At 47.2% G+C, this 26,953-nt stretch overlaps 1 protein-coding gene across 1 annotated transcript in view; it reads right to left on the reverse strand.

Moving 5' to 3' along the window:
* Positions 1 to 26,953, reverse strand: part of LOC148542184 (gamma-aminobutyric acid receptor subunit rho-2-like) — a 186,987-nt gene that overhangs the window by 20,436 nt on the left and 139,598 nt on the right. Inside the window, exon 6 of the mRNA XM_088470792.1 lies at positions 17,844 to 17,984. Coding sequence (XP_088326918.1) covers positions 17,844 to 17,984 — 141 coding nt within the window. The remainder of the gene's footprint in view (positions 1 to 17,843; positions 17,985 to 26,953) is intronic.

Consider the following 26,953-nt stretch of genomic DNA (forward strand, 5'->3'; position numbering starts at 1 on the left):
AGCCGCACGTTAACAACAGTACGCTCGTTGCGTTCCGATGTTGACTAACCGCGCATGCGTCGGTGTTACACTGCGCATGTGCGTACGGCAGATTGCGAGCTTTTTTTCTCTCGTTCCTAAAATAGCGTACAGGAACTGACATGTCAAATGTGATTGACAGAACAGGGCGTTTTTGGGTGTTGACGGGGGTGGAGATGAAAAAACGCAGGCGTGGCGAGGCGTTTTTGGGGCGTACATACATTAGCAGATGCGAACGTCAAATGTGTTCGGACCGTCTCATACGTCACTGGAACATCCGCTTTCCCTTCAAAATGCTCGCACAGCTTAGGGTCAGGATTACTCGACCACATTGGCGATGGCCTTCTCCTCCGTCCCGGGACTCAACGATGGTGCTGCGATTAATCGCGGCTGGTCAGTAAAGTAATTAGTGTTGGATTGAAAACCGGCTTGGTATGTGTTTGGAAAGCAGTTTATTGGGATAGCACAAAAGCGTACGCAGGTGGAAATCAGAGCTGCTAATGTCATGATTACACAATCAATTAGCGTACATTTTTGGTGTTTTATTTTGGCCACAATTTGTTGGTTATGGCCTATTGTAACAATAATGTCATCATGTTTTAATTAGCTCCCCTTTTTTTTGGTTTACTGTGGAATTTGCATCGCTATGTGATTTTTTAAACGTTCCTTAAAGAGGCCTTTTTTTTTTTTTAAGAGGGTCAGTTTTTGCCTTTAGGGCCAGGATTAAATGTAACCCATTTGTACAATAATGTCACAATACAATGTCAGTTTTTTGTTTTAAATTTATTGTTTAAACACAAACAAATTGGCCTAATATTTTGTTGTCTTTTTTTTGTGGCAAAGATATTTGTTAAAAAAAAAAAAAAAGCCATAACTGGTAACATAAACGTAAATACCAAAATTAAAAACATTTCACAAGAAAGGAGAGGGAAGTTTTGACCAGAAAGGAATATGAGCCAAGCACAGAAGGAGTGTGGGAAAAGTCGCCATTGCTGTCACCGTTTTCTCGCCCGTTTGGCTGGGTGAGGGTGGGCGCCAGACAGGGTCCGGGATGCCATCGGGCTGGCCTGTCCAGAGGCAGATGTTGTGGCCTCTGGACTAGGCACAGGGCTAGGCACATTTGGAGGATTGGCTGATGTTGTGCCAGAGGTGGAGGATCCGGATGTTCCGGCAGGAAGGGAGGTCGGCTCCACCATGTGCTGGCGAACGAGCTGCTCCAGGGCATCGGCGATGCGGATGTTGGCCCTGGTATTTTCCGCCAGGGCCTGAGCAATGGTCACGTTGGCCGCAGCATTTTGCTCCAGGGCCTCAGCCACCCATATCAGACTGGCGTCCATCCTCTGCAGAATCTCCGTATGGAAATCCGATTTAAAATTGAGTTCTGTGAGGAGGCCCACTGCCTGCGAGGGGGCATGCCCTGGACTGGCTTCTGCAGGGTCCTCAGCCGGATGTACTGGTTCCTCCCCTGCAGAGCCAGCAGAAATTCTGCGGCCAAGGCTCCCCTCTGGAGCAGACTCATCCGCCTCTGTCTCTGTTAGGAAAAATGCGAAAAGACTCACATTAGAATCTACATATTGGCACAATAGCATTTCAGAGTTGGTGACATCACAAGACTTACCTTGGCCAACATGAGGAGCCGCAAAGTCTGGCATGTCCGTATCCATGTTGGACACGCCAAACACCTCCACAGCCTGCACACACCCCTGTGCCAGCTCTTCTAAGTCTGTCAACTCCAATGACACAGGGGTGGGACCCCCACCTGTCCCCCTTGCATGCCTAGCCCTGTCGGCAAGTTTTTGCTTGAGACGATATTTGAAGTCTGCCCATCTGTGGAATGAAATTGGAACCATTATCCTTTTTTTTACAATGGGGTTTGTTTATAGGATGGGAAAGTGTTTACTTACCGCCGTTTGACATCCCGGGCTAGACGGACATAATCACCCACCCTATTGACAGCAACGGCGACCTCCTCCCACATTCTCCACTTCTGGCTTTGGCTCATATTCCTGGCTGCCTGGGGCAGGATGTCAACGCACTTCTGGATCAAAACCTCCATCTCCTTGCTTGTGAAATGTGGCTGCCTTTTTTTTTTGGCAGCTTTGGCGGGTTGACTGGGGCCAGCAGTCTCTTCCATGTCATCCTCCTCACCTATTTGGGTAAATATGCAGATTTAGCCACTTCACAACTTGCACAATATTATGTTTTAAAAGAATCATTGAGACAAAATGCATGAAGGCCTTACCGCCGGAATTTTGGCCATTGTTTCCCTGGTCTGAAGCCATGTCTCTGCTTCCAGAATGAAATCAACCAGAAATTAAATGTGATTTCGTGACGTATTTATACATGCGTCCTTAGTTTGCGGCCGCATCATTGATTGTGCGTCCCTATGATTCATCCTTAATTTGTGCGGGAAAATAAACACTATTTATGGCTTGGTGTGTGTGGAGTCGAGGTTGCGTTGTTGGATTGTTGGCGGTTAAGTTGGTTGGATTTTGTTGTTTGCGGTTGGAGGATTTGGCGGTGTTTGTATTTTTTTTGGCTTGCTACAGTTGTTTTGGTTTTCCGTTCGCATTTTTTTGGTTTATTTTTTGCCATCGTTTCCTGATTTGGTAAGTTTTGTGCAGTCTAATTTGTGGCCAATTGGTGTCTACTTCTGGTTTTTTGTTTGATATTTTTTTTTTAACACTAATTTCATCTATTTTAGTTTGTTTTGGCTTTCGGACCCAAAGACCTTTTTGAGGGAAATCTTATATATTCGATTTTGGTAAGTCCATTATTTTTCTTGCATTTGCGAACTAATTAACGCATTTTTGACTGTTGGTGTAGTGACTTGCATTTGCGAACTAATTAACGCATTTTTGACTGTTGGTGTAGTGACTTGCATTTGCGAAATAATTAACGCATTTTTGACTGTTGGTGTAGTGACTTGCATTTGCGAACTAATTAACGCATTTTTGACTGTTGGTGTAGTGACTTGCATTTGCGAACTAATTAACGCATTTTTGACTGTTGGTGTAGTGACTTGCATTTGCGAACTAATTAACGCATTTTTCGAGGCTTATTCATCATGTAAACCAGTTTTGCTTTTCCCTTTTCCATTTTTGGGGTCCATTTGACCCCTATTTGACGTACGGTGTGCAATGTCGTTTTCATCGATGGCCAAATGTGTGTTTCGCCTATTTTATGTGTTGGCTTGCACCAATTTGACAAACATAAAATCACCCTCTAAATTTTTGATGTCTCATTTTTGGCTTTTTTACAGTTTATACGTATCATGACAATACCCCGGCATGTAAGCAGCTATGGATGGTATCATAAAGCTAAGTTGTTTTATGTTACTTTTGGGGTGGCTCAAAAGCCTTACATTGTAAACTTTGAATTTCAGGTAGATCTGGGGCGAATTGTTCTGGCCCTGCTCCCGGAAGACGACCAACCTCAAACTCGTCCCAGGCGTAGGCATCGTAGGCATGCAAGGACCCAGATATTTCGAACACGTGTCACCCTTTTTGGAATGCCCGATGATGAGGTTTTAAGACGCTACCGTCTACCTCCCAAAATCATCATAGACACTCTCTCATTAATAGAAAGTGATCTTGAGCGGCAAATTGACAGTCCAACAGCAATACCACCACTGACGCAATTTATGGCGGTGTTACATTTCTGTGCCTCAGGATCGTTTCAAACAACGGTGGGAATAGTGGCGGGCATCTCCCAATCCTCCTTTTCCCGGATCCTGAGGGCAGTGATGGAGGCACTTTTCAAGCACCTCCATCATTTTATTAAAATGCCTTTGGATATGGGTGCCCTTAGTGTGGCCAAGGCCAATTTTTACCAAATAGCTGGCTTCCCACACATCATAGGGGTTGTGGATGGTACTCACATACCACTTCAGCCTCCAGCACGGCTGGAGGCAATATTTAGAAACCGTAAACACTATCACTCCCTGAATGTAATGGTGGTATGTGATGCCTCCCTCCAGATCCTGTCCCTGAATGCTAAATTACCAGGAAGTGCTCATGACTCCTTCGTCATCCGGCAATCAGGGATATGGCAGAAATTAACCAACCTACAAGCTGGTGATGCGTGGCTTCTGGGTAAGTGGAGACCTTTAGTACATAACAATGTTAAGCTTGATACACAGTGTTCCTGATGTTGTCTATTTTTTTTCACAGGAGACAGTGGATACCCTTGCATGTCCTGGCTGCTCACTCCTTATTTGGCTCCCACACCAGGGCCACAAAGTGCGTATAATTCCGCACTTACAGCCACCAGGCAAGTGGTGGAGCGCTGTATCGGCCTTTTAAAAGGCCGATTCAGATGCCTCCACCGCTCTGGTGGCGAGCTCATGTATGTGCCGGATATGGTGTCTAAAATTGTGGTCCTGTGTGGGATATTTCACAACATTGCCATAAGGAGTGGTGTCCCAATGCAGCCAGAGGATGCCTTACCTGAGGATGGCCCCCCCGAGGTTGGTCGGAGGTCAGTATGTGGGGGGGCCATACGCGATGATGTTGTGGCCAGATTTTTTAGGTAAGTTGTAACAAAACTACAGTGTTTATACCTAATGTGTTTGTGTTTGTTTGCGAACATCTAATTTTGTGTTTTTTTTCTCACCATCTTCTGTTTGTTCACATAATCTTTGGCACTCCAACGCTCACTACTTCCTGCTACCCTTACCAAACCTGGATCTGGTCCTTTTGGGCATATATTCTGGAACCCATATCGCAACGCCATGTTTGTGGAATCATGTTGGCATGGTCCTTCGTCAACCAGTTCTTGATTTTTTGTTTTTATTTAATTATTTCTTGGTATGTGTTGTATTTGAATTTATCACTGTGTTCTTTTTTTGGGAGTGACCACTTTGTTTTCTCTGTTATGTTGTGAATAAATGTTTGGAGAGTGAAATGGTCTTCCTTTTTTGGGACGTTAACAGCAAGTGTAACCAGGTTAACACAAGTTACATTTGACTAAGGGGTAATCCAGTACTGACGCCAGTTGAGCTAAACTGAAATATGTTTTCAGCTTCCCAACCCACACCAAAAGGAAGCCTGGCCCAACCTTGGGATTTGTAAGATTGGCCTAAGCAGCTTGCGCACCAACTAGGAACCTGTAAAATGTAGAAATATGTAATTGACACTACACCCAAAAAGGGAAATGACATTGTTACTGTTATGTGTTTCTTGTGTCTGTTTGACATACAAAGACAAAACACAATCTAACTTTTAAAAAAGGGAAATCCTTGCAGGAACAGTCTACTTATGTCAGGCTAAACTATCTTGGTTTTGGATTTAAAAAATGAGCCAGAACGTATATTGTATGAAAAAATTTATTTAGAACAGTTAACAAAAATAAAAAAACTACTGGCGAAGGAGGCCAGACAGCCGGTCGAGGGCCACAAGAATGCCAATTACATGTTGGCGCATCTGGCCAACACAATCCGCCACCTCTTGCCGACGCCTCTGTTCCTCTGTGGGTGAGAAAAGTGTGTGGGTTAATACAACAATAGGGAATCCACATTAAAAAAACAAAAACACAACGAAATCACTCCTAAACCTAAAAAAAAAAAAAAAAAGGGGGTGCTGCCAAAAATACAAGGCCTATGTACAAATTCCCACAGGTGTGATATGTGTATGTTGAAATCACCAGGAAAAGGTAAAGGCAAACTGCTAAATCACCAAAAGTCAAGCCACAAAAACACGAAGAAAGGCACGACACATGATTACATACAAACAGTTTGTGCTTTAAAAAAATAAAAAATAAAAACATACCGGGAGCCAAAACGGGAGCTCCGGAAATGCCTCCATGATCCTCCTCGGAGGATCCGTCATTCCCCAAAGAATGGGGAGGAGTTATGATGGACTCCGGGGAGGGGGTAATTGGAAGAGGGGTGGGTGGAGGAGAGGGGGAAGTGGGACGGAGGGGAAGGAGGCCCGACATTTCCGGGAGAGGGTCTGGGAAGGATGGGGAGGAGTGGGGAATAGGGGAAAGATTTGGGGTGGAGTGTTGGCTGGGGGTTGGGGATAGTGGCCGGGAACGCCGTCTGGACGGACGGTGACGGCGGAGGCTTGGCTGTCCCCCTAAAATATGTAAAAGAAATTGCGGTTAGTTTATGGACAAATCCGGGGACCAAAACTAAAAAAAAAACACAACCCAAAAAATAAGCCAAATAGGAGTAGAATGAATAAATCAGAAATAGAGGGAAAACATGCACACGCAGATATGAGTACAAATAATAAATAGGACAGACAGGAAAACATGCACACGCAGATATAAGTACAAATAATAAATAGGACAGACAGGAAAACATGCACACGCAGATATGAGTACAAATAATAAATAGGACAGACAGGAAAACATGCACACGCAGTTTGCCCCACAAACACAAACATTAAAACCACAATACATAACACTTACTTTCCTCGATCTGCATGCGAAAGCATGCCAGTAAGCGGGGCGTTCGCCGTTGCAGGTCGGACCACCTGCGCTCCAGCTGCCCGATGTTGCGGCGTGAGCCGAAGGACCGCAGGCGGGACCGTGCCTCCGCATACGCGGAGCGCTTCTGCCGGTTGGTGATGGGTGGAGGCTGGCTGGTGATCCGGCGATCCATGACCTCCGTAAGCACCAGCAGCTCACGCCTGGTGAATGCGGAGGCTCTCATGATGGCAATGGTGTTTTTTTAAAAATCATTTTTGATAAAGTGTGTAAAAATTTTCTGATTGGCTAATGTATTTTGGAAATTAACAGGAGCAATTTTATTGGTTAGTGTATGAGTCATGTGTTCGACAGGGCCAGAAATCTCTGGAGAGTTATGATAGGCTTGATGCAGTGACATGCGTAAGCAAATTTAAATAAAGAAATGAACCCAGGGAAATATGCGGGGATCCACAGCAATAGAACAATTGTTTAATTGTGGTTCACATGTTTTTTGAACAATAAAAGCGAATGCTTCATCCGTACGTATTCTGCGGGTAAACACAAACACGGACAAGAGTAAAGTTTCTTGCATTGTGTTGAAAAAAAACAAACAATTAAGCTAATTGATACATTGATTGGCATGATACGATTGATGGAGGTAGGCAGAATAAAGGAGCAGGTAATCGACATCTGACAAGGCCACTTCCTGTTTATACTTGTGCGTGCGATCCTTTCAAGCCATTTCGGGGATGTACGCTCGCTATTTCGTACGCTCGTTAGTTAGAGGAGGGGTCGTCAGAGTTTAGGGAGGAATTTTAGATGCGAACGAAAATACGAGCGAGCCATTGAATTTAAATATTTTTGTACGTACGCCTAACGTACGTGCGCCCGCTTGCGAGTGGGTCTGAATCAGGGCCTTAATTTTTTTTTGGTAATACATGATTGCATGATTTTGACTATGGGGCCTATGTGGAAAATTCCGCAAATATAGAAGTGACAGGGACAGGGCCAGGACAGAGGTGACAAGGACAGGATAGAAGTGACAGGGACAGGGCCAGGATAGAGGTGACAGGGACAGGATAGAAGTGACAGGGACAGGATAGAAGTGACAGGGACAGGACAGAGGTGACAGGGAAAGGATAGCAGTGACATATACAGGGCCAGGACCAAAGTGACAGGGACAGGACAGAGGTGACAGGGACAGGATAGAAGTGACAGGGACAGGACAGAGGTGACAGGGACAGGACAGAGGTGACAAGGACAGGACAGAAGTGACAGGGACAGGACAGAAGCGACAGATACAGGGCCAGGACCAAACTGACAGGGACAGGACAGAGGTGACAAGGACAGGACAGAAGTGACAGGGACAGGACAGAGGTGACAGGGACAGGATAGAAGTGACAGGGACAGGATAGAAGTGACAGGGACAGGACAGAGGTGACAGGGAAAGGATAGAAGTGACAGGGACAGGACCAAAGTGACAGGGACAGGACAGAGGTGACAAGGACAGGATAGAAGTGACAGGGAAAGGATAGAAGTGACATGGACAGGATAGAAGTGACAGGGACAGGACAGAGGTGACAGGGAAAGGATACAAGTGACAGAGACAGGACAGAGGTGACAGGGAAAGGATACAAGTGACAGAGACAGGGACAGGACAGAGGTGACAGGGAAAGGATAGAAGTGACAGGGACAGGACAGAGGTGACAGGGAAAGGATACAAGTGACAGAGACAGGGACAGGACAGAGGTGACAGGGAAAGGATAGAAGTGACAGGGACAGGACAGAGGTGACTGGGAAAGGATAGCTGTGACAGATACAGGGCCAGGACCGAAGTGACAGGGACAGGACAGAGGTGACAGGGACAGGACAGAGGTGACAGGGAAAGGATAGAAGTGACAGGGACAGGACCAAAGTGACAGGGACAGGACAGAGGTGACAAGGACAGGATAGAAGTGACAGAGAAAGGATAGAAGTGACAGGGACAGGATAGAAGTGAGGGACAGGACCGAAGTGACAGGGACAGGATAGAAGTGACAGGGACAGGACCGAAGTGACAGGGACAGGATAGAAGTGACAGGGACAGGACAGAGGTGACAGGGAAAGGATAGAGGTGACAGGGACAGGACAGAGGTGACAGGGAAAGGATAGAAGTGACAGGGACAGGACAGAGGTGACAGGGACAGGACAGAGGTGACAGGGAAAGGACAGAAGTGACAGGGAAAGGATAGAAGTGACAGGGACAGGACAGAGGTGACAGGGACAGGATAGAAGTGACAGGGACAGGGCCAGGATAGAGGTGACAGGGACAGGACAGAGGTGACAGGGACAGGATAGAAGTGACAGGGACAGGACAGAGGTGACAGGGACAGGATAGAAGTGACAGGGACAGGACAGAGCTGACAGGGACAGGATAGAAGTGACAGCACCAGGATAGAGGTAACAGGGACAGGATAGAAGTAACAGGGCCAGGGCTAGAACAGAGGTGACACGGACAGGATAGAAGTAACAGGGACAGGGCCAGGACAGAGGTGACAGGGAAAGGATAGAAGTGACAGGGACAGGACAGAGGTGACAAGGACAGGATAGAAGTGACAGGGACAGGATAGAAGTAACAGGGACAGGATAGAAGTAACAGGGACAGGGCTAGAACAGAGGTGACAGGGACAGGATAGAAGTGACAGGGACAGGATAGAAGTATCAGGGACAGGGCCAGGACAGAGGTGACAGGGAAAGGATAGAAGTGACAGGGCCAGGACAGAAGTGACAGGGCCAGGACAGAAGTGACAGGGACAGGGCCAGGACAGAAGTGACAGGGCCAGGATAGAAGTGACAGGGCCAGGATAGAAGTGACAGGGACAGGATAGAAGTGACAGGGACAGGACAGAGCTGACAGGGACAGGATAGAGGTGACAGGGACAGGATAGAAGTAACAGGGACAGGGCCAGGACAGAGGTGACAAGGACAGGATAGAAGTGACAGGGACAGGGCCAGGATAGAGGTGACAGGGACAGGATAGAAGTAACAGGGACAGGGCCAGGACAGAGGTGACAAGGACAGGATAGAAGTGACAGGGACAGGGCCAGGATAGAGGTGACAGGGACAGGATAGAAGTGACAGGGACAGGATAGAAGTGACAGGGACAGGACAGAGGTGACAGGGAAAGGATAGCAGTGACATATACAGGGCCAGGACCAAAGTGACAGGGACAGGACAGAGGTGACAGGGACAGGATAGAAGTGACAGGGACAGGACAGAGGTGACAGGGACAGGACAGAGGTGACAAGGACAGGACAGAAGTGACAGGGACAGGATAGAAGCGACAGATACAGGGCCAGGACCAAACTGACAGGGACAGGACAGAGGTGACAAGGACAGGACAGAAGTGACAGGGACAGGACAGAGGTGACAGGGACAGGATAGAAGTGACAGGGACAGGATAGAAGTGACAGGGACAGGACAGAGGTGACAGGGAAAGGATAGAAGTGACAGGGACAGGACCAAAGTGACAGGGACAGGACAGAGGTGACAAGGACAGGATAGAAGTGACAGGGAAAGGATAGAAGTGACATGGACAGGATAGAAGTGACAGGGACAGGACAGAGGTGACAGGGAAAGGATAGAAGTGACAGGGACAGGACAGATGTGACAGGGAAAGGATACAAGTGACAGAGACAGGGACAGGACAGAGGTGACAGGGAAAGGATAGAAGTGACAGGGACAGGACAGAGGTGACAGGGAAAGGATACAAGTGACAGAGACAGGGACAGGACAGAGGTGACAGGGAAAGGATAGAAGTGACAGGGACAGGACAGAGGTGACTGGGAAAGGATAGCAGTGACAGATACAGGGCCAGGACCGAAGTGACAGGGACAGGACAGAGGTGACAGGGACAGGACAGAGGTGACAGGGAAAGGATAGAAGTGACAGGGACAGGACCAAAGTGACAGGGACAGGACAGAGGTGACAAGGACAGGATAGAAGTGACAGGGAAAGGATAGAAGTGACAGGGACAGGATAGAAGTGACAGGGACAGGACCGAAGTGACAGGGACAGGATAGAAGTGACAGGGACAGGACCGAAGTGACAGGGACAGGATAGAAGTGACAGGGACAGGACAGAGGTGACAGGGAAAGGATAGAAGTGACAGGGACAGGGCCAGGATAGAGGTGACAGGGACAGGACAGAGGTGACAGGGACAGGATAGAAGTGACAGGGACAGGACAGAGGTGACAGGGACAGGATAGAAGTGACAGGGACAGGACAGAGGTGACAAGGACAGGATAGAAGTGACAGGGACAGGACAGAAGTGACAGGGACAGGATAGAAGTGACAGGGACAGGATAGAAGTGACAGGGACAGGACAGAGGTGACAGGGAAAGGATAGAAGTGACAGGGACAGGACCAAAGTGACAGGGACAGGACAGAGGTGACAAGGACAGGATAGAAGTGACAGGGACAGGACAGAGGTGACAGGGACAGGACAGAGGTGACAGGGAAAGGATAGAAATGACAGGGACAGGACAGAAGTGACAGGGAAAGGATAGAAGTGACAGGGACAGGACAGAGGTGACAGGGACAGGATAGAAGTGACAGGGACAGGGCCAGGATAGAGGTGACAGGGACAGGACAGAGGTGACAGGGACAGGATAGAAGTGACAGGGACAGGACAGAGGTGACAGGGACAGGATAGAAGTGACAGGGACAGGACAGAGGTGACAAGGACAGGACAGAAGTGACAGGGACAGGACAGAGGTGACAGGGACAGGATAGAAGTGACAGGGACAGGATAGAAGTGACAGGGACAGGACAGAGGTGACAGGGAAAGGATAGAAGTGACAGGGACAGGACCAAAGTGACAGGGACAGGACAGAGGTGACAAGGACAGGATAGAAGTGACAGGGAAAGGATAGAAGTGACATGGACAGGATAGAAGTGACAGGGACAGGACAGAGGTGACAGGGAAAGGATAGAAGTGACAGGGACAGGACAGAGGTGACAGGGAAAGGATACAAGTGACAGAGACAGGGACAGGACAGAGGTGACAGGGAAAGGATAGAAGTGACAGGGACAGGACAGAGGTGACTGGGAAAGGATAGCAGTGACAGATACAGGGCAAGGACCGAAGTGACAGCGACAGGACAGAGGTGACAGGGACAGGACAGAGGTGACAGGGAAAGGATAGAAGTGACAGGGACAGGACCAAAGTGACAGGGACAGGACAGAGGTGACAAGGACAGGATAGAAGTGACAGGGAAAGGATAGAAGTGACAGGGACAGGATAGAAGTGAGGGACAGGACCAAAGTGACAGGGACAGGATAGAAGTGACAGGGACAGGACAGAGGTGACAGGGAAAGGATAGAAATGACAGGGACAGGACAGAAGTGACAGGGAAAGGATAGAAGTGACAGGGACAGGACAGAGGTGACAGGGACAGGATAGAAGTGACAGGGACAGGGCCAGGATAGAGGTGACAGGGACAGGACAGAGGTGACAGGGACAGGATAGAAGTGACAGGGACAGGACAGAGGTGACAGGGACAGGATAGAAGTGACAGGGACAGGACAGAGCTGACAGGGACAGGATAGAAGTGACAGCACCAGGATAGAGGTAACAGGGACAGGATAGAAATAACAGGGAAAGGATAGAAGTAACAGGGCCAGGGCTAGAACAGAGGTGACAGGGACAGGATAGAAGTAACAGGGACAGGGCCAGGACAGAGGTGACAGGGAAAGGATAGAAGTGACAGGGACAGGACAGAGGTGACAAGGACAGGATAGAAGTGACAGGGACAGGATAGAAGTAACAGGGACAGGACAGAAGTAACAGGGACAGGGCTAGAACAGAGGTGACAGGGACAGGATAGAAGTGACAGGGACAGGATAGAAGTATCAGGGACAGGGCCAGGACAGAGGTGACAGGGAAAGGATAGAAGTGACAGGGCCAGGACAGAAGTGACAGGGCCAGGACAGAAGTGACAGGGACAGGGCCAGGACAGAAGTGACAGGGCCAGGATAGAAGTGACAGGGACAGGATAGAAGTGACAGGGACAGGACAGAGCTGACATGGACAGGATAGAGGTGACAGGGACAGGATAGAAGTAACAGGGACAGGGCCAGGACAGAGGTGACAAGGACAGGATAGAAGTGACAGGGACAGGGCCAGGATAGAGGTGACAGGGACAGGATAGAAGTAACAGGGACAGGGCCAGGACAGAGGTGACAAGGACAGGATAGAAGTGACAGGGACAGGGCCAGGATAGAGGTGACAGGGACAGGATAGAAGTGACAGGGACAGGATAGAAGTGACAGGGACAGGACAGAGGTGACAGGGAAAGGATAGCAGTGACATATACAGGGCCAGGACCAAAGTGACAGGGACAGGACAGAGGTGACAGGGACAGGATAGAAGTGACAGGGACAGGACAGAGGTGACAGGGACAGGACAGAGGTGACAAGGACAGGACAGAAGTGACAGGGACAGGATAGAAGCGACAGATACAGGGCCAGGACCAAACTGACAGGGACAGGACAGAGGTGACAAGGACAGGACAGAAGTGACAGGGACAGGACAGAGGTGACAGGGACAGGATAGAAGTGACAGGGACAGGATAGAAGTGACAGGGACAGGACAGAGGTGACAGGGAAAGGATAGAAGTGACAGGGACAGGACCAAAGTGACAGGGACAGGACAGAGGTGACAAGGACAGGATAGAAGTGACAGGGAAAGGATAGAAGTGACATGGACAGGATAGAAGTGACAGGGACAGGACAGAGGTGACAGGGAAAGGATAGAAGTGACAGGGACAGGACAGATGTGACAGGGAAAGGATACAAGTGACAGAGACAGGGACAGGACAGAGGTGACAGGGAAAGGATAGAAGTGACAGGGACAGGACAGAGGTGACAGGGAAAGGATACAAGTGACAGAGACAGGGACAGGACAGAGGTGACAGGGAAAGGATAGAAGTGACAGGGACAGGACAGAGGTGACTGGGAAAGGATAGCAGTGACAGATACAGGGCCAGGACCGAAGTGACAGGGACAGGACAGAGGTGACAGGGACAGGACAGAGGTGACAGGGAAAGGATAGAAGTGACAGGGACAGGACCAAAGTGACAGGGACAGGACAGAGGTGACAAGGACAGGATAGAAGTGACAGGGAAAGGATAGAAGTGACAGGGACAGGATAGAAGTGAGGGACAGGACCGAAGTGACAGGGACAGGATAGAAGTGACAGGGACAGGACCGAAGTGACAGGGTCAGGATAGAAGTGACAGGGACAGGACAGAGGTGACAGGGAAAGGATAGAAGTGACAGGGACAGGACAGAGGTGACAGGGACAGGACAGAGGTGACAGGTAAAGGATAGAAATGACAGGGACAGGACAGAAGTGACAGGAAAAGGATAGAAGTGACAGGGACAGGACAGAGGTGACAGGGAAAGGATAGAAGTGACAGGGACAGGACAGAGGTGACAGGGACAGGACAGAGGTGACAGGTAAAGGATAGAAATGACAGGGACAGGACAGAAGTGACAGGAAAAGGATAGAAGTGACAGGGACAGGACAGAGGTGACAGGGACAGGATAGAAGTGACAGGGACAGGGCCAGGATAGAGGTGACAGGGACAGGACCGAGGTGACAGGGACAGGATAGAAGTGACAGGGACAGGACAGAGGTGACAGGGACAGGATAGAAGTGACAGGGACAGGACAGAGGTGACAAGGACAGGACAGAAGTGACAGGGACAGGACAGAGGTGACAGGGACAGGATAGAAGTGACAGGGACAGGATAGAAGTGACAGGGACAGGACAGAGGTGACAGGGAAAGGATAGAAGTGACAGGGACAGGAGCAAAGTGACAGGGACAGGACAGAGGTGACAAGGACAGGATAGAAGTGACAGGGACAGGACAGAGGTGACAGGGACAGGACAGAGGTGACAGGGAAAGGATAGAAATGACAGGGACAGGACAGAAGTGACAGGGAAAGGATAGAAGTGACAGGGACAGGACAGAGGTGACAGGGACAGGATAGAAGTGACAGGGACAGGGCCAGGATAGAGGTGACAGGGACAGGACAGAGGTGACAGGGACAGGATAGAAGTGACAGGGACAGGACAGAGGTGACAGGGACAGGATAGAAGTGACAGGGACAGGACAGAGGTGACAAGGACAGGACAGAAGTGACAGGGACAGGACAGAGGTGACAGGGACAGGATAGAAGTGACAGGGACAGGATAGAAGTGACAGGGACAGGACAGAGGTGACAGGGAAAGGATAGAAGTGACAGGGACAGGACCAAAGTGACAGGGACAGGACAGAGGTGACAAGGACAGGATAGAAGTGACAGGGAAAGGATAGAAGTGACATGGACAGGATAGAAGTGACAGGGACAGGACAGAGGTGACAGGGAAAGGATAGAAGTGACAGGGACAGGACAGAGGTGACAGGGAAAGGATACAAGTGACAGAGACAGGGACAGGACAGAGGTGACAGGGAAAGGATAGAAGTGACAGGGACAGGACAGAGGTGACTGGGAAAGGATAGCAGTGACAGATACAGGGCAAGGACCGAAGTGACAGCGACAGGACAGAGGTGACAGGGACAGGACAGAGGTGACAGGGAAAGGATAGAAGTGACAGGGACAGGACCAAAGTGACAGGGACAGGACAGAGGTGACAAGGACAGGATAGAAGTGACAGGGAAAGGATAGAAGTGACAGGGACAGGATAGAAGTGAGGGACAGGACCAAAGTGACAGGGACAGGATAGAAGTGACAGGGACAGGACAGAGGTGACAGGGAAAGGATAGAAATGACAGGGACAGGACAGAAGTGACAGGGAAAGGATAGAAGTGACAGGGACAGGACAGAGGTGACAGGGACAGGATAGAAGTGACAGGGACAGGGCCAGGATAGAGGTGACAGGGACAGGACAGAGGTGACAAGGACAGGATAGAAGTGACAGGGACAGGACAGAGGTGACAGGGACAGGATAGAAGTGACAGGGACAGGACAGAGCTGACAGGGACAGGATAGAAGTGACAGCACCAGGATAGAGGTAACAGGGACAGGATAGAAATAACAGGGAAAGGATAGAAGTAACAGGGCCAGGGCTAGAACAGAGGTGACAGGGACAGGATAGAAGTAACAGGGACAGGGCCAGGACAGAGGTGACAGGGAAAGGATAGAAGTGACAGGGACAGGACAGAGGTGACAAGGACAGGATAGAAGTGACAGGGACAGGATAGAAGTAACAGGGACAGGACAGAAGTAACAGGGACAGGGCTAGAACAGAGGTGACAGGGACAGGATAGAAGTGACAGGGACAGGATAGAAGTATCAGGGACAGGGCCAGGACAGAGGTGACAGGGAAAGGATAGAAGTGACAGGGCCAGGACAGAAGTGACAGGGCCAGGACAGAAGTGACAGGGACAGGGCCAGGACAGAAGTGACAGGGCCAGGATAGAAGTGACAGGGACAGGATAGAAGTGACAGGGACAGGGCCAGGACAGAGGTGACAGGGACAGGACAGAGGTGACAAGGACAGGACGGAGGTGACAGGAACAGGATAGAAGTGACAGGGACAGGACAGAGGTGACAGGGACAGGATAGAAGTGACAGATACAGGGCCAGGACCAAAGTGACAGGGACTGGACAGATGTGACAAGGACAGGATAGAAGTGACAGGGACAGGATAGAAGTGACAGGGACAGGACAGAGGTGACAGGGAAAGGATAGCAGTGACAGATACAGGGCCAGGACCAAAGTGACAGGGACAGGATAGAAGTGACAGGGACAGGACAGAGGTGACAGGGACAGGACAGAGGTGACAGGGAAAGGATAGCAGTGACAGATACAGGGCCATGACCGAAGTGACAGGGACAGGACAGAAGTGACAGGGACAGGATAGAAGTGACAGATACAGGGCCAGGACCAAACTGACAGGGACAGGATAGAAGTGACAAGGACAGGACAGAGGTGACAGGGAAAGGATAGAAGTGACAGGGACAGGACCAAAGTAACAGGGACAGGACAGAGGTGACAAGGACAGGATAGAAGTGACAGGGAAAGGATAGAAGTGACAGGGACAGGATAGAAGTGACAGGGACAGGACAGAGGTGACAGGGAAAGGATACAAGTGACAGAGACAGGGACAGGACAGAGGTGACAGGGAAAGGATAGAAGTGACAGGGAAAGGATAGAAGTGACAAGGACAGGACAGAGGTGACTGGGAAAGGATAGCAGTGACAGATACAGGGCCAGGACCGAAGTGACAGGGACAGGACAGAGGTGACAGGGACAGGACAGAGGTGACAGGGAAAGGATAGAAGTGACAGGGACAGGACATAGGTGACAGGGAAAGGATAGAAGTGACAGGGACAGGATAGAAGTGACATGGACAGGACAGAGGTGACAGGGAAAGGATAGAAGTGACAGGGACAGGATAGAAGGGACAGGACAGAGGTGACAGGGAAAGGATAGCAGTGACAGATACAGGGCCAGGACCGAAGTGACAGGGACAGGACAGAGGTGACAGGGAAAGGATAGAAGTGACAGGGCCAGGACCGAAGTGACAGGGACAGAAGGGGGTGGGACTTTAAAGAGCCTCTCCTAGGGTCAGCCGCACTTCTCTCTGTAGCAGGCTGCCGCTGCCTGTCATAGTGCGACAAGCACAGCGGCAGCTGGCACCAGCATCAATGGACCCAGCAGCCACTGCTGGGAGAGCGCTTCTACAGCCTGGCGCCTCTCTGCAGTGCAGGGTCTTTCGAGTGGTTTGCTGAGGCCCCTGTGTTCCTCGGGGCCCAGGACGGGGGTACCCTTAGTACCCCCCTGTCGCTGGGCCTGTACTTAAGGTTCTGTTTTGCCCAACAACTTCCAGCAAATGGGATCTAAGGGGTCTATTTACTAAGCAGTGTTAGGAGAAGTGAAGAGTGAAAAGTGATAAGGTGCCTGCCAATCAGCTCCTAACTTCCATCTCACAGGCTGTGTTTGAAAAATGACAGTTGGGAGCTGATTGGCTGGCACCTTATCACTTTTCACTCTTCACTTTTCACTTCTCCTAACACTGCTTAGTAAATAGACCCCTAAATCCTGAAATAACATTGCTGCTGCAAGCTTGCTGTAGTTTCACATGACAAGTAATTTCATTCATTTAGAATTGGATATAAATAGTGGGTCTCTACAGTAAGGGTACATACTTAAAAAATTGCATGTATGAAAACTGAAAGGTAACATAAAGAAGCACTCTTCTTACAGAAAGGTGCTAAATCCATGGACAGACATTGTGGTGAGGACAAGTTATAAAAGGCATGAGAGATACATATAGCTATTATTAATACAAGATAGGAAATACTAAGAATAAGACCCCTCGATAATGACAGCCCCACAAGAAATACAAATCTAGGTACCTGTGCTACTGTAGAAGGCAAGTCTAGAAGTAGTATGGAATTTCTGAATCAAGAATTGAGATAATGAAATCTTCTCATCTGTTTTTAAGGATTCATTTCCCTTTTTCCAGTAAAGCATCAGATCTTCATCAGTATAGGCATCTTTAAATAAAGATAAAAAGATTGCAATAACTACATGTACTATAGTAATAATTCATAGTGGAACAACTATTATTAGGAATGCGCTCTGGGAGAGTTTAATGAGGCATATGTACAGAGAAACTATTATTATAAAAAAAAATCCCACTGCAGTTACTATATTACTTGTCTTAGGGGATGATAGAGCACAGGATGGAATTGCAATGCCACACACAAGCAGCTTTGAGATTCCATCTCTGCAAATATGCAAATGCAGCAGGAGGTGTCTGACACCCCCTTCATACGTAACGATTTTTTTATCGATTTAACTATAATGACATCATTATCATTTAATCATTTAAAAAATCGTTCATTTTCTTTTGGGTGAACAATGAAAGATAATCGGCCAAGCGCACTCCCGTTTGTAGTTTGTAGTTCATCGTCCATTCTGAGTGTCCAACATAACGATTTTCGTTCAGAAAATCGTTCATGTTGTACAGAATGAACGATGAAAGATGTCCATTCACTGTATGCATGATTGAAAAATCGTTCATCGTTCATAAAAATCGTTGACAAAATCGTTCATTAATTTAGTAACCAACGATTTTTGTAAACAATTTTCATTCACTTTTTCAAGGGAAAATCTGAATGAAAATCGTTAACGAAAATCGTTGGTTACTAAAATTGTTACGTGTGTATGCAGCTTAATACATACATTTGCTATAGATATATATATATATATGTGTGTGTGTGCATGTTTTACCCCCCCATACACACACACACATATATATATATATATATATATATATATATATATATATGTATCAACTTTTGAGGTTACAGAGTAGCACCACTTACAATGATTAGGAGGACATGATGTCGCAGATTGTAATCAGGCATACAGTATAACTTATATCTGTCCGTAGCTGACAGATCAGCTTGGCCGTAGCCGACAGAATACTATAGCCCAGAAAATCTGGATACCTGCTTTCCAAATAAAGGGTTATTCCACAGGTTGCAGGTGGTTGCCCCTTCACTTTTACAGGTGTGTTCAACTGCTCATAACTCTTAAGGTGCCTATCCACTAGACGATTAAAATGAGTGATTGAACGATAACGATATCGTTCGATCATTCAATAATCGTTTGATAATCATTTGAAAATCGTTTGGAGTGTTTAAAAAATGTGTCTTTTAGACATCTATCATTGTGCAAACATGCTGGTCAACCTGACGATAACATCAGGTTCAGCATGTTTGCAGATGATTGATTGTGCCTACACTGAACGACTGCTCATTAAGTGTAGGCACATCACAGACTGACAAACGACTGCACGATTACAATGTCGTAATCGTGCAGTCTTTTGCCTCTCTTCTAGTGGATAGGCACTTTTAGTAGACTGGGAGTTCAAAGAAATGGTGAGGTCTGCAAAGAGGGGCAAATTCAGTGAGCTGCAAATGGCCAGAGTTGCCATGGTGGACAACTCCCAGCCTCATCACAGCGAGGTTTTATTCCTCTCATTGGGCTTCTAACTGAAGTTTGAGAGACATACTGTATATATTACTTTGAGAAGCTGAGATTCCGGACCAAATTATTAAAGAGAATGAGTGAGTGTTAAAAAGTCATAAGGACTTAACCGACGTGCCAAACGTATTTGCCTCAGACATTGATCTTGCTCTTACCACTTTTATATGGGACATTCTACAAATAAACTTTGCAAAGTTCTGTAAAAAAAATCATTGCTGCTGGTCTCCTGCTAAATATATTGGTCTCAGAATTTTGTTTTTGATCCAGTTTTCATATGTACAGTCCATTCCAGATATTAGGCTTGCAAATCCTTAGGTATCTCAAAGCTAGAGGTCAAGACTCTCGCAAATAACCCTTTTGAAGTTGGGTTTTACACGCAAGAACTTAAGTATCCTATGCCATTCAAAATTGCGTACGCAGTCGCTAACACTTGAGAAGGAGCTTTGCAATCCCTGGGCATATCAGGGTGGAGACTGGAGCAGAAAATGACCTAAAGTGATCACAAAAAGGGGCTGTTTCTTGGCCGTGTTCACAGGCATGTCTGGGGACACTGCTGCATCCCAATCACAAATCTAAAGGTGCATACACACGTAACGATTTTTTGAACGATTTAACTGTAACGAGGTCGTTATCATTCAATCGTTGAAAAAAATCGTTCAGTTTCTGAGTTATAACGATGAACAATTAAAGTTCATGCGCGTTCCCGTTTGTAGTTTGTAGTTTGTAGTTCATTCTGACTGACCAACTGAACAATTTTCATTAAGGGAAGTTACAAAAATCATTTGTAGATCAAAAAATTGTTCATTACACTTTAAAAAATCTGACACATAATCTGAAAGAAAATTGTTCAGAAAATCGTTGGTAACAAAATAGTTATGTGTGTATGCACCTTAATGCTTCACAGGCCATGTTTTGTTTGATTTACAGGAAGTAGCTACTAGAGTAGACCATAGGCTACAGCAAATTTTGTGTATGTAAAGTAGACCTCATGGATGGTTACTATCCTATTTCAATGCAACCAATTACCAATTCACAAAAAGTTGGCTCTGCTTGTACTAGAGGGAACGCCTTTACTACTGGACCATTATTATTTTCTGGTCTAGTCTAGCAAACACCCCATAAACATAGTCTATCTAGCTGACATTCTCACTGCACATTCAGAGTTTCATACTCTCACAATTTTTCACAGTATGTCCCTGACCTGTGGTTTGTAATACATTTGCAGAAAATCAATTTTGATTCCCTTCCGTCAGATCATTTTCTTTTTTGGGGGGTTCCTGTTAAGTACCCTTTACTTTTCTTTCAGAGTACCCTCAGATAAGTGGAATACAGTAATATCCCTAATTTCCGCAATTACAGAATCTCACTCACTCTTAGAAATTATCATTGATTTTAAGGAAGGTGATTGCTCTCTTACTGAATTTTTTTCAATGTACCCTTTCTATGGGAATTCTCAGAGATTGCCAAGATCTCTGTTTCAAGTGTAGTAGCCCTGGTCAGATACGATACATTGGACTTCACAGGTCACTTGGGAGATTTCCACTAGTGCAACCTTCCTCTCCCAAAACCCAGACTATGTATAGTTCTCTTCCCAAGTATCTTTCATTAGAGCTCCCTCTGTTGGCTGGGGAGCTGCCACTCAGGGCAAATGCATAAAGGGAGAATAGTCTGTAAAATAATCACAGCTTCATATAGATGTATTAGAACTCACAGCCGCAAACTAACTCTCCAAGTTCACTATCTACTACTCTTTCTAGACAATATGACATCAGTATTATACAGTAACAGGACAGGAAGTACCCATTCCATTATTCTATGCAAGAGGTTCTAGAAGTTTGACACTGGGCAATACAGTATGATATCATTTTAAAAGCCCATTATGTTTTGGGACACATGAAAGCAATTGCAGATTCCCTGTTCAGACGGCCTTTGACTCTGGGCAAAGTGAACTTGAGATCCTGAAAATTTTAGAATTTAATCCATGTCTTAGAATAACCATCAATAATTCTCTTGGGTCCAGTATATTATGTCAACAGTGACCATGTCAACATTCATAATGTTGACAATAGACTGTCCACATAGTGACAATGTTGACAGACAATATGTTGACACGGTCATAATGTTGACAATGCATTTCTAAAGCTAACCCTAACACATTAATGTCAACATTTTCTCCATCTCTACATATTCCAGATGTTAACATGTTAGATGTCCACATTTTAACCATGTCCACATCATAACTGTCGACATTCTAGAGTCAACATTGTAAGTATCGATATACTGACTGCATAACTATCTCTTTGCCATCCTATCCAATGCCAGGTCCAGGGGTCCATGGAGGATGGACTCGATGGAAGAACCTCACACTACCAGATGGGTAAAATCATTCTTGTTTACCTTATTTGGACATACTAAGTATGATTTACTCTGATAAATCAACTCAGATTCAGTCCCAAAATTTAATTAGCGCTCTTCACTGAATGTTTCACGGAACAGCGGCGGTGATAGATCCCCTCACACATTGTCACGGCCAGGGTATTTCAGCATGGCGCTAGGCGAGTGTTACCTGTGAGGTCATTGTGGCGCGGGCTGTCTGGTGGCGGAGCTGGTGTCTGGCGGAGGGCTTTGGCTGCACGCGTTGTTGTGCGGGCCTGTTGTCACTCTGCGCTGGTAAGGCCTGGCGGCGTCTCCATTCCGTTTGGCATGGGCGCTGCCATCTTGCCTTCTGGCCATGTGATGCGGCTGGCCAATCCTGGTGAGTCACATGTTCCCTCCGGCCAGTAACAGCACGGCATGGGGTATTTAGGAAGGGTCAGTGCCTTCCTTCTTTGCCAGTGCAACGTGTATCTCAGCCTAGCTGAGAGGGAGTTCTCTGTGCTTTCCTGATCCTGTGAATCCGCTGTCTGCCAGTCTGCCTGTCAGCTCCTAGTTCCCACTGGACTACCCCGCTACCTCCATCACCCTTGCCCATACCTGAGTGCCTGAGCCTGCTGACATCCTGCACTTCAGTTCACTATCTGCAAACCTGGCTTGTTTATTTTCAGTTTCACTATCTGCAAACCTGGCTTGTTTTTTTTCAGTTTCACTACCTGCACACCTGGACTGCTCTAATTGTTTCTACCTGGACATTAACCCTTTTGCTCCCACCACAGAACTCTTGTGCACATTTATATTTTCCTGGACTTTTATTTACTGCCACATTATATGTCCACTCGAGCACTTATTAAAAATCCTAGTTTTATTTACAAATCTGCTTCTGTGATCGCTCCTGCTACCACCCCGGGTCCACAAATAACCCAGAACGTAAGAGTTTGCACTGGCCACGGATCAGGAGTCAGGAGTGGATTTGTTCAGGTGCATTTCTGGTCGATTAGAAAATCTGGAAAACATGCAGCATCAGATGGCTAAATTTCTGCAAGAGATGTCCAAGCGACAGGATAGTTTGCAAACTTCCTTTTCTACCCCTGAAATACCAGCAACTACATCCGCATCAGCGTCTGGGAATACAGGAGGCAGATCATCTCCCCGCTTACGTCTTCCTTTACCAAATAAATTTGACGGCAATCCTAAACTCTGCCGAGGATTCCTAAATCAGTGTGACATACATTTTACCCTGCAGCCTGACAACTTTCCAACTGCAAGAACTAAAGTGGCTTATATAGTCTCTCTGTTATCCGGCCAGGCCTTGGAATGGGCTTCCCCACTCTGGGAGCGCTCAGATCCACTGCTGGATAATTACGCAGGCTTTGTGTCATCCTTCAGGAGGATTTTCGATGAACCTGGGCGTACTGTATCAGCATCATCAAACATCATGACACTGAGGCAAGGGGTCCGTCCTGTCAGTCAATATGCCGTGCAATTTCAAATTTTAGCATCAGAGCTCAAATGGAATGAGGAAGCCCTCACCTCGGCCTTCTGGCATGGGTTGTCAGACCGACTAAAGGATGATCTAGTCACTCGAGAGCTTCCTACTAATCTGAACGACATCATTTCATTGTGTATCAAAGTTGACCTACGCTTCAGGGAACGTCAGGCTGAAAAAAACAGAACTGACCGGCAAAGGTCATTTACCCCCTCCATTTCTACCCGTCCCATTCCTTCTCCCACTGAAGAGGAGCCTATGCAGGTGAATCATACACACCTCTCCAAAGAAGAACGACAGAGAAGAATGCAAAAGAACCTCTGTCTGTACTGCGGAGAGTCTGGTCACCTGCTGATCTCCTGTCCCCGTAAACCGGGAAATGCCAAATCCTAACTGACCCTGGAGACATCAAGTTAGGAGTTATGAACCCGTCTCCAAAAATTAAAGATTTCACGATTACCCTAGCCTTGGATCTTAAACCCAAACCTGTCTTTGCTACTGCTCTAATCGACTCAGGAGCAGCCGGAAATTTCATAACGTCTAGTTTCATTGATAAATTTCAGATACCTTGTTTGACTCTCAACCATGCTATCTCTCTGACCTCGATAGACGGATGCCCTCTGACTAACGGGATAGTCACCAAAGAGACTCAACCTGTATTGGTCCGAATTGGGGCACTTCATTCTGAGTCCTTAAAATTCCTGGTGATATCAGAGGCCTCTCAAGAAATTGTTCTTGGTCTACCCTGGTTACGTAAACATAATCCCAGGATTGATTGGAGTTCTATGCAGATTCTGTCATGGGGTATGGACTGTCAGAAATCCTGTCTTCCAAAAATTCGACCTGTGAGAAAGACAGTTTCATTAGTTTCTTCTGCCATTCCCAAGGAATATCAGATGTTTGCCAACGTTTTTTCTGAACAACAAGCAAATATCTTACCCCCTCATAGGGAGTGGGACTGTCCAATTGAATTGATACCTGATAAGATGCCACCTTGTGGTCGTACCTATCCGCTGTCCTTGCCTGAGACTCAAGCCATGACCGAGTACATCCGGGACAACCTGGCAAAGGGGTTCATCCGCCCCTCTACTTCACCTGCCGGAGCTGGGTTTTTCTTCGTTGGCAAGAAGGACGGTAGTCTAAGACCATGTATCGATTATCGAGGCCTTAATGACATTACTGTAAAAAATCGATACCCTCTTCCCCTGATTACTGAGTTGTTTGATAGGGTCAAGGGCTCTGTCATTTTTTCTAAATTAGATCTAAGAGGGGCTTACAACCTCATTCGTATCCGAGCTGGCGATGAATGGAAGACCGCTTTTAATACCAGAGATGGACATTTCGAGTATTTAGTAATGCCTTTTGGATTATGTAACGCCCCTGCTGTCTTTCAAAGTTTCGTTAATGAGATTTTCCGGGATCTGTTATATGTTTCGGTTGTTGTCTATCTGGATGACATACTGATTTTTTCACCCTCTGTGGCTAAACATCAAGAACATGTTAAGGAGGTCCTGACCCGTTTGAGAGAAAACCACCTTTACTGCAAACTGGAGAAGTGCGTCTTTGGAGTGCCCAGTGTACCTTTTCTCGGCTATGTAATATCTGGCTCCAGTTTAGAAATGGACACCAAGAAGGTACAAGCAATTCTGGATTGGACCCGACCTCAGACACTGAAGGCCATCCAGAGATTGTTGGGCTTTGCCAATTATTATAGACGCTTCATTAAGGGATTTTCTACACTGCTGGCTCCCATTACAGCCTTGACCCGCAAAGGTGCTAATCCTGCCCAATGGTCACCTGAGGTAGAGTCTGCCTTTCATCTTCTAAAACAGGCCTTCATTTCAGCACCAGTCCTTCGGCAACCAGATCTGGACAGGCCTTTTTTGTTGGAAGTAGATGCATCATCTGAAGCTGTGGGAGCAGTCTTGTCTCAACGTTATGAGGACAACCGAGTCCATCCGTGTGGGTTCTTTTCTAAAAAATTCTCTCCTGCCGATAGGAACTACGCCATAGGTGAGCAAGAACTACTAGCTGTAAAGTTGGCGTTGAAAGAATGGAGATATTTGCTAGAAGGCGCCAAGTTTCCATTTACTGTATTTACGGACCATAGAAATCTCCTATTTCTCAAAAACCTCCAATGTGTGAGTCCTCGTTTGGCCCGCTGGGCAATATTCTTTGCCAGGTTTCAGTTCACCCTGACCTTTCGGTCTGGAGCACTTAATCAGAAGGCTGATGCCCTATCGAGATCTCTCCTCTGTGATGATCAATCTGAAAATCAAAGCAATACCCCTGTCTTGGAATCAAGAGTTTTCGCCGCATTACAACTTCAGCCTCCTACGGGAAAATCATTTGTGGCCCCGGAATTAAGGAAGCAGCTTCTCACTTGGGCACATTCCTCTCACTTCGCAGGGCACTCAGGCACTCGGAAGACCTTGGAGTTCCTGAAAAGACACTATTGGTGGCCTTCTATGAAGGCAGACATAATGGAGTTTATCTCTTCCTGCTCCTCCTGTGCCCAGCATAAATCATCACGACAAGCTCCAGCTGGGGAATTGCTTCCATTACCTACTCCATCACGTCCATGGACGCATCTCTCCATGGATTTCATCACAGACCTGCCAGTCTCTCAAGGTTTCAACACTATCTGGGTTGTAATAGACCGATTTTCTAAGATGGTCCACTATATACCGTTGAAGAAGTTACCTTCTGCCCCTGACCTGGCACAGTTGTTTGTCCAACACATATTTCGTCTACACAGCCTTCCTGCTGAAATTGTCTCTGACCGTGGTGTGCAGTTTACTGCAAAATTCTGGAGGGCTTTGTGTTCTGTTCTTCAAGTGAAGTTAAACTTTTCCACGGCCAACCATCCGCAAAGCAACGGCTCCACCGAGAGAGTTAATCAAGATCTAGAGACTTTCTTAAGAATTTTTATGTCATCTTCCCAGGACAATTGGGCTGCCTTGCTGCCGTGGGCTGAGTTTGCACATAATGCTTCCTGCCACTCGTCAACTAACCAAACGCCATTTCAGGTTGTATATGGCCTTCATCCTCGTGTTCCCGAATTCCGAAGCCTGCCTGTTTTCGATGTTCCGGCCGTGGAGGACACGGTGCGGAATTTTGCTGCCATCTGGACTCAAGTACGGTCTGATTTGTTGAAGGCATCCTCTCGCTATAAGACCCAGGCCGATAAGAAGCATAGAATAGTTCCACGCATGCAAGTTGGAAGCCAGGTCTGGTTATCCACCCGGAATCTTCGTCTGAGGGTTCCTTCTATGAAATTTGCACCACGCTTCTCCATAACAGAAGTCATTAATCCAGTGGCCTATCGTCTACAGTTACCCCCATACCTAAAAATCCCTAATTCCTTCCATATTTCCTTATTGAAGCCCCTGGTCCTGAATAAATTCCATAGTGCTCTACCTGCTTCTCCTCGAGTCCAGACGGAGAGAGGAGTTGAGTTTGAGGTCGCCCAGATCTTGGACTCTCGTCTACGCAGAGGTCATCTACAGTATTTGCTGGACTGGAAAGGTTACGGTCCAGAGGAACGTTGCTGGACCGATGCTCGTGATGTCCATGCTCCCACGCTCATCAGGAGATTCCATTCTG

The sequence above is a fragment of the Taudactylus pleione genome, unplaced genomic scaffold, assembly GCF_031769625.1.
Source record: "Taudactylus pleione unplaced genomic scaffold, aTauple2 ptg000015l, whole genome shotgun sequence".
Classification (NCBI taxonomy): Eukaryota; Metazoa; Chordata; class Amphibia; order Anura; family Myobatrachidae; genus Taudactylus; species Taudactylus pleione.